Here is an 11,461-nt window from a genome sequence, read left to right as displayed (position 1 = left end):
AAAAAAAAAATTTATTTTTGAGAGAGAGAGACAGCATGAGCAAGGGAGGGTCAGAGAGAGAGGGAGACACAGAATCCGAAGCAGCTCCAGGCTCTGAGCCGTCAGCACAGAGCCTGATGTGGGGCTCAAACCCACGAACCGTGAGATCATGACCTGAGCTGAAGTCAGACGCTTAACCGACCGAGCCCCCAGGCATCCCCTGATTTGACAGTTTTGCTCCGTGTGCCACACACAGAATCTGTGTTCTGAACCGGGGTCTCTGGGGCCCCCGCTCCAGGCACTAGGTGTTTCAGGCCACATTCTCTGACCATAACTGTAAAGAAATAAGCAAGTCCTAAGAAAACTTAAGGAGGAACTTCTCTGCTGCTTCTGTATTCAGGGCTATTTCCCAGTGAAACACACTAAGCCACGATGGGAGGACCCTACTCAGGTACCCAAGGGTTTCTGTCCAAGAAGTCAGGACGCGGGCCGCAGGTGGAATCCGTCTCTGCCTGTGCCCGCATTTCAGATGCGAAGAGGAAATCCTGAGAGTGGCTTTCACACCTGCCCCGGCAGCCTTTCCCCCTCACCTCCCTGTTGATTATTCCCCTTGCTGAAGGGCGCCTTCTGTCCTGTCCTCACATGAGAAAGGCTGGCAGGGCATCCAGGAGGCAGCGGGCCAGCCTCCGGGCCACCGGACGCCAGCGCTTCCACGTCCCATGTCCCACAGCTCTGCAGTCGTGCTCCCCACTTGGTGCCTTGGGAGACTTGTGGCCTGACCCCGAACCCCTCGTGAAGACGGTGGTCGCTGCTCTCAGCTCTGTAGGTGCAGGACGGGCTGGCTCCATTCACATCTTTAGACCCTTCTGGGAAGGATGACCAAAAGATGGGGAGGAAACCCCAGCATACCGCAGGAGGGCTGAGGGCGGGCTCTGGGGCAGGCAGGAGGGCGTCAGGGAGGTGGCGGTGCTCGCCGGTGCTGACTGGCAGCCTCTCCCGACAAGTTAGAGGATGCGTGTTTAGGATGACAGAGGAAGTTCCCTCCCTTGCTCGGTGAGGGGAAAGCAAGACTATAGTCAGGTAAAGGCTTATTATAAAATGAGCTGTAGTTTTTCTCTGGTGCCACTGTCGCTGGTTTTCTCTTGGCTGTAGCTTTAGGAGTTCACCTTGTCCCTGGTGTAGGGGACCTTCTGGGGTTTGGGGTTGGATGGCGTCTCACACTGTTGCCTTCCTTTTCCAGTTAGAGAACCTCCAAGCATCCTACGAGGAGCTGAAGGCTCAGTCACAAGAAGAAATCCGGCGCCTGTGGTCCCAGCTTGAGTCTGCGAGACCCGACAGACAGGACCCGAGTGGTGAGGACTTCGTGTTGGAAGCTGAGACCCTCAGAGACTACAGCTGTGTGTTTTTAATTGTTGAAACCCAAACTAGAACTTAACAATAGCGAGAGCAAAAGGAACGGTTTTGTAAACTTCCTTGAAGATTGACCTGTGTGGTTTTAATGTGGAAACTTGAGGGCCTTGGTTTCATCCGTAAACAAGTTAACTGAGTAACGGCACAGAACCGTGCACCTGTCCTCACGTTACCATGAGGCACTTCTCAAGTGAGAGAGAGATAAAGCTTCTGGTGGGGCTGGCGTTTGCCTATTCTCTGTGTTTGGGTGCTGAAATGCCGTTGTCGGCGGGCGTTTGGGGGTGCCACTGTGCCTTGGCACACACCACCTCAACCCCAGGAGCTCACTTGGGCCAGGGCCATCAGACCCACTGTAAGACCCGCTGTAAGGGGACTCCCTGCTGGCAGGCAGCCCCTTCACTAGGAGGCGGTCCGGAGATGCGGGTGTTCTTACCTCTGGTCTTTAGGTGGAGCCTTTTCAGCCTGGTGGTCACCCTTGCTGGGGAGATGTCACTGGGGGCAAAGAACAGGGTTGTAAGGAAGGCCCAGAAATGCGTGCGGTGGGTGAGGCCTCGCCTGGCGCACCCCCTCCCCCGACCCCACCAGCCTTTTCCTGTCCGCTTGCACCTTGTCTTTCCCACCAGCCTGTCGATGGTGGCGGCAGGTGGGGCCCATGGCTCTCCTGCGGATGGACTGCAGGTACGAGCACCTGCGCAGTTCAGTCCTCACATGGTCTGTGGGGGCCTCGCCCTGGCCTCCAGCGGTCCTTACGGGGATGTTTGCTTTGAAACTTCTGGGTGGTGATCAATTTATACCCACATTACTTGAAAGGTAATTAATCATTAATTGTTGACCAACTAGATGTCAGTATTCTCTTGCTAAAGATAGTGGTGGTGATAAGTTCTCTTGAGGTCAGTGTGTATCATTGTTCTGTTGCTCTTAACAGAATATTGTAGACTTCGTGGCTTAAAGCCACACACGTTTATTAGCTGGCAGATATTCTGTGGGTTGGAAGTGTGAGATGGTGTGGCTGGGTTTTCTGCCCAGGATCACCTGTAGCTGGAATCAAGGTGTTGGCTGGGCCTTGACCTGGCTCAATGAAGCTGTGGCAGAATTGAGTCCCTGTGGTTGTGGGGCCTAGGTCTTGTTTCCTTGCTGGCTGTTGACTGGAGCTCTCAGCTCCTCGAGGCTGCCCACTGTGCAGTCGTTCATGCTCAGAACCCCCTGCAGCCCACGGAGTGCCTCTCTCACACTTCCAGTGTCTCTGAGGCCTTCAGCACCCGCCTGAGAAAGCACTTTGCTTCCAGGGGGCCCATGGAATCTTCCCTTTGTGAGGGACCCCCAGTGTCAGCCCCCAAGGGTTCCCACTTCACCTTCATGGTGCCAAGACCGGGGCCCTTTCTGAAGTTGAGGGTTTGCAGTGTCTCTTGATGTCTCCTCTGCGTTTGATCTGAAGGTGACTCCGTCATTCCTTCCCATTAAAGAGTTATCCGGCCAGCTCCTGGCCCGTGCACCTCACGTGGAAGGACTGGGGCACCTAAAACAAGACTTGCAGCAGCAGCAGCAGCAGCAGCAGCAGGAGAAAACCGAGCAGGACTCTGAGCTGGAACAGTTGAGGATTTATTTTGAGCAGAAATTAAAGGATGCTGAGAAAAGTTACCAAGAAGACCTGATTCTGCTACAGCAGCGGCTACAGGAGGCAAATGAACAGTCTTTTCTAGAATCTGGGAACATCAGGTAAAGAAGTGATTTTTATCTTAAAGGTGTTTTTTTGTTTTTTAAAAGCTTTTCAAAAAGTTGAGAGAGAGAGCCCGTGCACAAGCATGTGCACATACACTTGAGCAGGGGAGGGGCAGAAGGAGAAGGAATTCCAAGCAGGTTCTGTGCTGTCAGCACTGAGCCCGATGTGAGGCTAGATCCCAGGAGCCTGACATCATGACCTGAGCTAGGAAATCAAGAGTTGGACGCTTAACCGACTGAGCCACCCAGGCTACTCTTCAAGGTGTTTTTGAAACATGGAAACCTTGACCTGAATTGAAATCTAGTTTTATTTGTGATTTTATGTCAGTCGAGACTTGTGTTTTAGAATTACATCTTATGTTTGGGCCTCAGAACGGGAGAGCGTTAAGGCCAGGAGCGGAGTGTGGCTTGTGGCATCCCAGGTCCCCTCTGCTCTGACACATGTCTCCATCCCGCGGTCATGCTGTCATGCAGAACTGCCTCGCTCAGCCGCGGGCTCCTGTCTTCCATGGGGAAGTAGGCTTGCGGTGGAGGGGGCAGGGAGGGAGGAAGCAGAGCTCCCGAGGAGAAAGGGCCCATGTGGCTGTTTCAAAACACATTTTCTCTTTTAGTTCACCGAATGCGTTTTTAGAAGAGAGGTCTGAAAAACGAAGGAGAGAGCACGTTGATGGACCCAGCCTTCAACCTGAGGTGATCGCCGGTTCTTTCCTTAACTGAGGGAAAGCGGACACATGATGTTAGTTTCTGGTGCACAAGGTAGCGAGGTGACATTTGTGTGATTGGAAGTGGTCACCACAGTGAGCCCATTAACGTCTGTCAGCACACAGGCCTGCAAAGTCTCTTTCTCTTGTGATGAGAACTTCAAAGATCTGCTCTTTCAGCAGCTTTCATTTTTTTTTTTTTTAATGTTTTATTTATTTCTGAGAGGGGGGAGAGAGAGAGAGAGACAGCATGAGCAGGGGAGGGTCAGAGAGAAAGGGGGAGACAGAATTTGAAACAGGCTTCAGGCTCCAAGCTGTCAGCACACAGCCTGACATGGGGCTTGAACCCACAAACCGTGAGATCATGACCTGAGCCAAAGCCAGATGCTCAACTGACCGAGCCCCCCAGGGGCCCCTCTTTTAGCAGCTCTCAAATGTGCAACGCTGCACCTCTAACTAGTCACCAAGCTGTGAGTGACCTCTCCAGGACTTGTTCATTTTATAACTGGCAGTTTGTACCTTCTGACCCTTCACCCATTTCCCCCACCCCAGGTACCACCCCAGCTACCACTCGTCGGTTTTCTGTATTTGTGAGCTCACCTTTAAGTGAGTTTGTAAGTGAAGTCATGTGGTATTTGTCTTGCTCTGATTAACTTATTAGCGTTATACCCTTGAGGTCCATCCATGTCATCACAAATGGCAAGATCTCTTTTTTTATGGCTGGGCAGTATTCTGTCGTGTATACATATACACACACCACGTCTTTTTTTTTTTTTTTTTTAAATTTAAAAAAATGTTTTCAGAGACTGAGAGAGACAGATCACAAATGGGGGAAGGGCAGAGAGAGAGGGAGACACAGAATCCAAAGCAGGTTGCAGGCTCCAAGCTGTCAGCACAGAGCCCAGTGCGGGGCTCGAACCCATGAACCGTGAGATCATGACTTGAGCTGAAGTCGGATGCTGAACTGACTGAGCCCCCCAGGCGCCCCACACCACGTCTTCTTTATCCGTTCATCAGTCTATGGACACTGGGTTGTGAGCACTTGAGATGTGGCCACTGTGGCCTTCCTGTCACCTGAGGTTCCCTTTTATTTGATGGTGATGCCTCGAGGTGTCGGTAGCCTGGGTCTCATGGCCATTATCCTGGGCAGATGGCATGCCGTCACGGAGCGCGGTGGCCTTGTGCAGGTGTGCTCCACCCCAGCGAGCAGTGACTCTGGCGTGAGCATCCGTTGCTCTCATTCAGGGTGTGTCTCGGTCACCTCAAGTGGCTGTCACATACCACAGACCGGGTGGTCACATGGCAGAAATCGGTGGTCACATGGCAGAAATCGATCAGCTCAGCCTGGAGGCTGGAAGTTGGAGGTCAGGGCTGGTTTCCCCTGAGGCTGGGCTCCTTGCTCCTGGGCGGTGGCCTCTGCCTGTGATTTCTCTGTGCACACGCTCCCCTGGTGTCTCTGTCTCCAAACAGTTCTCTTCAGAGGCATGGGGCCTGTTGTAACAGGATGTTTCCAGTTTCCCATTGTTTGTGTCCTTTTCTAGAACTCTGTGTCCGTGTGATGATTTCCTGGGACAGGAGCGCCATATGCTGGGTGCTCCCTCCCACTCCCTCTAGTGTCCCGTTGGGCATGGTGTGTCTGCTGCAGCAGAGCCCTCGTGCCCAGGACGGCAGCTCCCCCGGCCGGTGTGACCCGTTGTCCTTGCCCACTGCCCTGTCCCACCCTCTGGACTTTTCAGTCCGGGGACCGCCCTCCGCTCTACTTGGGTGGTCCATGCTGCGTGGGGGGCGGCCGTGTGTCTGCCGCACCTGTGCCCTCCGTGGAGATGTGAGGGCAGCCCCCGAGAACGTGTCTCCTTCTGCTGTGTGTTTGGCAGGTGTGACGCCTGGAACGTTCTCTGTTCTCTCGCCCCAGCGCCATGGAGAGCTTTCCGTCCCTCTGATCCCCCTTTGTGTGCAGGCCCTCCCTCCGGCAGCTCCAGGGTCCCCTCCGCACACCCTGGAGCTCTGAGACGGCAGCACACATGCCGCCTGGGAGGGGGGAGGCCCCTGAACCCCTGCGAACCTGCTGCTGTTCTGTCCGCCACCATGCTTCTCCAGTGTCCTGTGCTCTCGCAGCAGCCCCTACGGATGAAGCCACCGATTTCCTTGTGTTTGTTAAGGTTTTCAGTTAAATTTCCTATTTGCATTGCATTTTTAATTTCTAGGGCCTCTACTTCCTTGCTCTGTCCTTCTGTCCGTGCCACGGGGGCGGTGTTCTCTCTTGCCTCCCTGAATATCATTGGTGTTAAAGGGTTTCTTGTGCCTCCTGTGTGTCCCTGCTTTCTGTCCCTCTGTCTGGGTCTCTGTGAGGACTTAGGTGTCCCCTGTGTTGGTTTGAGACCCACGGCCATGTCTTCATGGGAGGATGAGGCAACATTGGTCTCGAGGAGCTCTGGCTGGGGTCCCGCCTTAGGCGGTCAGGTCTCCTGTCCCCAGGTCGTGCCTCCTGGCCTGTGTGTGCACCCCGGGGCGTCTAGCCTCTCTGTCCCCTGGACCCCAGGCCTGCTTCGGACACTGATTTCTATCTTTGAGGTTGGTCAGCTTTGGTTCATTGGTTACCTCTTTCTGTTTCTTCTCCTAATAGGTTTATAAGTTAAACTTTGTCTGTCATCGTAGTCACGTTGCAGGAAGGAGGGAAGATACAAATGATAGAACATGTGTGTGTGTGCATGCATGCGTTCAAAATTTCAACAGGCCACTGTGCCCTCCTCAGGGCGCCTGGCTGAACTCAGTCAGCTGTGTGGGAGGGAGCCCCGCTTCCCTCCCAGTGCCCCTGGGCCTTGCCAGAGTTTGTGTGTCCCTCGCTGGTGGCCAGCTGGTGTCCCATTTTTAGTTTGTGTTTCTTTGGTTTTTAATAAGGCTGAGCATCTTTTCACCTACAGCTGACTATTCTCTCTCTGATGCTCAGTCTACACCATTGCTCTCGAGACATTTGCCCCTCCCCTGTGGTTCGGAGCCCCCCCCTGCTCCCCTCTCGCACTGGTGCTCGTGGGCCTGGGTCTGCAGTTGTGCGTCCTCCCCCGGCCCTTGGCTCTTCGTCCGCACTCTCAGAGCGTCACACTGTTTCCCCGTACCACCTCCTGATTCTTTTAAAGTCTTTTTAGTTTTAATTTTGTCCACCTGAGATTTAGCTGTCGTCCAGCGGGAGGAGTAGGCTCTGAGTGTATTTCCTTTTTCCAAATGAGTCACTCTTCCAGGCCTGACTTGTTAAAACACAACCTTTCATGTGCTTACAGTTGTCCCAGGGGCACGAGTCTGTTTCTGGAGTCGATTCTTCCTGTCAGGCAAGTGGTTCTTTCCTATAACAATGTAGGAATTTAAGTCTTGGCTTTAAAGATCATTTGAGTTTATTGTGAACTAGAAGTTTAGGTTGGTTTGACTCCTCTGTGATTTTGAAGGGGGTGGATTTCCTATTTTAAGGGAAACAGGGAACATCGGTACCTGCGCTGAGCCCTCCCTTCCTCCCTTCTAGAGGAGGCGTCGGTTGGGCCTCTTGTCGGGTGCTCACAGCAGTGACCAGAGACCCTTCCTTGGGGGCAGGTCCATGTCCCAAGCAAGCAGCATGTGTCTGGCTTCACAAGGGGATGTGTGGTGGGGAGACACAGGCGGGAGTGAGTAGCCTCGGGAGTAAATAGGCTGGAGAAGTCCGAGGGCCCCCACTGCTGCGCACAGTGCCTTTGGGAGAGGCTGAGGCCCTGGCCCTGAGAGGGGTTCTGGTCAATCAGGGTCTGCCTGCAGCTCTAGCTGCAGGAAAGTTCTGATCAGGTTCCCAGGAATGGCCTGCTTGGCATCCCTACAGCTGGGGCCTGCATCGGCCTCGGTGGGCACAACCCGGGAGTGAGGAGGGCTTGCCAGCCAGTGGTGCACGCCCGTGTCCTCAGGGCTGCAGTCACCATCTCCCTGAGTCACTTGGCCCCCCTAGAGGTGAGATGCTGGGGACGGGGGGACGCTGTGAGCGTGCATGCCCCAGAGAGAGTTCCATGGGAGGCGAGCAGAGAGGCCTGTTGTAACGTTACCTTTGTGACTTTTTTCCTGCATGTGCACACAGTTAGAAGAAGCCCGCTGGCGCCAGCTAGCAGCGTGGAAGTCTCCTCTGGAAGTCCGGCAGGAGGTGGGCCTCGTGGGGCCACAGGCGTTGGAAGGGGAGCAGCGTGCAGGGCTCTCAGAAGGGCCTGGCGGAGGTGTGTGTACTTCCCTGCCGCCTGTGTTGGCGGCTGCCTGGCCCACAGGGAAGGGCCTGTGGGAGGTTGTGGGTTCTCTGGATGCACCAGCCCTGTACTCTGCAGGTCTCCCTGGCGGTGTCCTCAGAGTTAAGGGGCCAGGCTCGGGGCATGTCAGGAGAGGGCCTGACTGGGTGCAGCATTAGGGGGCACAGGAGATGGGGCCGCCTAGGAGGTGGCAGACGGAGAAGCCGTGATCCTCCCAGGGCCACAGATGGGGACGAGCAGTGGCCCGGCTGCTGAGGAGATCAGGTGTAAGGCTGGCCCTGGACAGGTTCCAGGAGCCCGGGCAGTGCAGCTGCTCACTGCTGTAGCTGGGCCAGCGCTGGGGTGGGTGCTGTTGCCACCCCTTGTTGCCCTGAGGAGGCGAGGCAGAGGGTTCCACTCGAGGGTATGGGGGCCAGGTCTATGTTGCGGTGCTCTGATGTGACCACCTGTTTTAGCCAAGGGCTCTCTTGGAGCCGATGAGGTAGGCTGAGAGGAGGAGCGTGGTCCCCGAGAGCCAGGGTCATGCTGTGCCTGGCGTCTGCCCCTCACTGTTCTCTTTCCTGTGTGAGACGTCCTTCACGGCCACCGCACAATGCGTCATGGTCACTGGGCAGTGATGGCCACACACAAAGTGCCTGTGTCTACTGCTCAGATCATTGTTGAACCCAGGAAGGTAACAAGGCCCAACCTGAACAGCCCAGGAGGGGCCCGGGCCACCCCTGGCCCAGAGCCATGTCCCTCACACGGTGGGGTAACAGTCACCTGATACACAACCAAAGGGACTGAGTGGGTGGTGAGTGGGTGTGGGCGGCTCAGGATAGAGCAGCAGCTGCAGGCTCATCTTCTGGGGCTGGGGGCACAAGGGTGCTGTGCTGTGATGGCCCACGCACTCCTGACTGGGCTCACCCTGGGGGTGGCCGGGGTTGTCTGAAGTATTGGCAGGTGAGTGTTCTTGTCTGCTGTGTGTGACGTCCTCGAGGCTCGCTCCTGACTGTCGCCCCTGCCTTCCGTCCCCTCACAGAACTCGCTCGGGTGCCTCTACGTGGGGCGCAGGACACAGCCTTGGAGGTAGAGACAGAGGTGGCGGCCAGAGTCTGGAGTTTGGAAACCGAGCACAAGCTTAAACTCTCACTTCTTCAGTCGGAGCTCAGGGAGGAAATTGATGTCTTAAAACTAGAAAATAGGAATTTACACGAGAGGTTGCAGCATGAAATCTGCCTGAAAGAGGACTTGGAGAGGGTAAGTGTGGCTCCAGCACGCCTCCACAGTGGCACGCTCCCGTGGCGGCCCCCACGGGTCCTGGGGTTCCGTCCCTCCTGCCACTTGCAGCCATGTTTGCCCAGTGCCTCCTCACCGTCGGGATGGGGTTCCACCCAGAACTAGGCCAGGGTTTGACCCCTTGTTCCTCCTTCCCCCTGCTTCTGGGATCAGGGGACTGTCTGGGCGTCCTGAGACGAGGCAGGGTGACAGGCTGGTTGGCATGGACATCTGCAGGCTCTGCACACCCTGGTGTCTCCAGGGCTGTTGAGCCCCTGGCTCTTCTTGCTGACCGTCCGTCGTGCAGCCAGAGTGCGCCGTGCGAGTGAGAGACCCCCCTGGGCACCACGCACGCCGGTGGACGGTGGCGCGCGCAGCCTCAGCTGGATTCCTAGTAGGCTTGGCTGCGTGTGCTGCTCAGGGTGTGGCCCATCCCTGGGTGGGAATAATAGAACCCATGTGATTGGAGCTTTTTAAAGCCTTTTGCACAAGTGTGCTGACTGAGCCATGTTCCTTCCATGTCATGCTTGTGGCCTGATAGTTTCCCCTGTGTTCTTTTCTGCAAAGGTATTTTTAGATTTTCATTCTCCATCAAAACTGAATCTTATATGACATTACTACCGGCATGTTTGATCCTGTGTTATTCTTTCAGGCAATGGTGAGGACTTGTGGCCAAACTGAACTAAAGACAGAGCTTTATGGAAAGCTGTGTGGGCTTCCCTTTTGGTGTTTAGGTGTTTGTATATTTTCTGGACCACCGTTTTACCTGCTTACATCCATTACTGAGAGAAGGGTGTAGAATTATCTCTTTTCCCCTTTAACTTTGTCCATTTTTAAGTATTTTAATTTTTTTTTTTTAATGTTTTATTTATTTCTAGGAGAGAGAGAGAGAGAGACAGTGTGAGCAGGGGAGGGTCAGAGAGAGAGGGAGTCACAGACTGAAACAGGCTCCAGGCTCTGAGCTGGCAGTCAGCACAGAGCCCGACGCGGGGCCTGAACCCACGAACCGCGAGATCATGACCTAAGCGAAAGTCGGACGCTTAACCGACTAAGCCACCCAGGCGCCCCCATTTTTAAGTATTTTAAAGTCTTGTTATTACATGTGTACACATTTGTGATCATTGTCTTCCTGAGTAAGGTACCTTTTATTGTTAAGGAAGTATTATTATTTTTTTTTTTCCCTCTTCTCTGTATTGTTTTTTGTAGCACTGTTTGTATTGCAGTCTACTTTCTCTTTCATCAGTATAGTCATTCCAGTCTTCATTTGCATTTTGTTTGTGTGGTGTACCTTTTCCTGTCCGTTTTACTATTACTCTGTTGAGAGTAACTACCTGGACTCAGTGTCGGACCTCCATAGGGTAAGGGCTCAGTCCCATGAGACTACCCCCACTTCAGAAGCCATTTGCAGTTATTGGGTTCCCAGGTTACTTATTCACTTCTGTCTGACTTGGCTTTAAAGTCTAATATGCCCAAATGCACCCACACCCCCTTTCAGGCTCACAGAACCCAGGGAAACAGTTTACTATTAGCAGTTATTATGAAGAACACCAACTGAAGCCACCAAATGGAAGGGATGCATAGGCTAAGTTGGGGGATGACATGGAGCCACCATGTCCCCCTCTGGTCATGCCACCGCTCAGTGCCTCCACACACTCACCCACCGACCATTTAGGGGTTTTTATGGAGGCTGCGTTACACAGGTGTGGTTAATTAAATCGTTGGCCGTTGATGATTGAACTCCATCTCCACCCCTCTTCCCTCTGTGGAGGTTTGGGGGTGTGGGGCTGAAAGTTCCAGCCCTCTAATCATGCTTGATTTTTCTGGGGACCAGCTCCCATCCTGAAGCCACCCAGAGGTCCCCAAACACCTGCCATCTCATTAGCATACAAGAGACTTTCTCTTGTTTCAGGGATTCCAAGTGTTTTAGCAGCTGTGTGTTAGGAACTGGGCACAAAGACCACGTATTTTATTTTTTAATATGTTACATGTATGCACAGCATGTAGTTAGATATATTCTTTAAAATTTTTGTTAATGTTCATTATTTTTGAGAGATAGAGAGACAGAGCACGAGCTAGGAAGGGGCAGAGAGAGAGGGAGACACAATCTGAAGCAGGCTCCAGGCTCTGAGCTGTCTATTAGATATATTT

The 11,461-nt window shown here is 53.8% G+C and overlaps 1 protein-coding gene across 1 annotated transcript in view; it reads left to right on the top strand.

Moving 5' to 3' along the window:
• The window catches only part of PCNT (pericentrin), a 122,821-nt gene that overhangs the window by 32,819 nt on the left and 78,541 nt on the right, over positions 1-11,461 (top strand). Inside the window, exons 9-14 of the mRNA XM_039222136.1 lie at positions 710-801; positions 1,220-1,331; positions 2,853-3,105; positions 3,720-3,798; positions 7,897-8,029; positions 9,078-9,295. Of these exons, the coding sequence (XP_039078067.1) occupies positions 710-801; positions 1,220-1,331; positions 2,853-3,105; positions 3,720-3,798; positions 7,897-8,029; positions 9,078-9,295 (887 nt within the window). The remainder of the gene's footprint in view (positions 1-709; positions 802-1,219; positions 1,332-2,852; positions 3,106-3,719; positions 3,799-7,896; positions 8,030-9,077; positions 9,296-11,461) is intronic.

The sequence above is a fragment of the Hyaena hyaena genome, unplaced genomic scaffold (assembly GCF_003009895.1).
Source record: "Hyaena hyaena isolate Hyena2069 unplaced genomic scaffold, ASM300989v1 scaffold_1087, whole genome shotgun sequence".
NCBI lineage: Eukaryota > Metazoa > Chordata > Mammalia > Carnivora > Hyaenidae > Hyaena > Hyaena hyaena.
The sequence above is the reverse complement of the archived record's forward strand: the minus strand, read 5'-3'. Positions and strand labels throughout refer to the sequence as shown.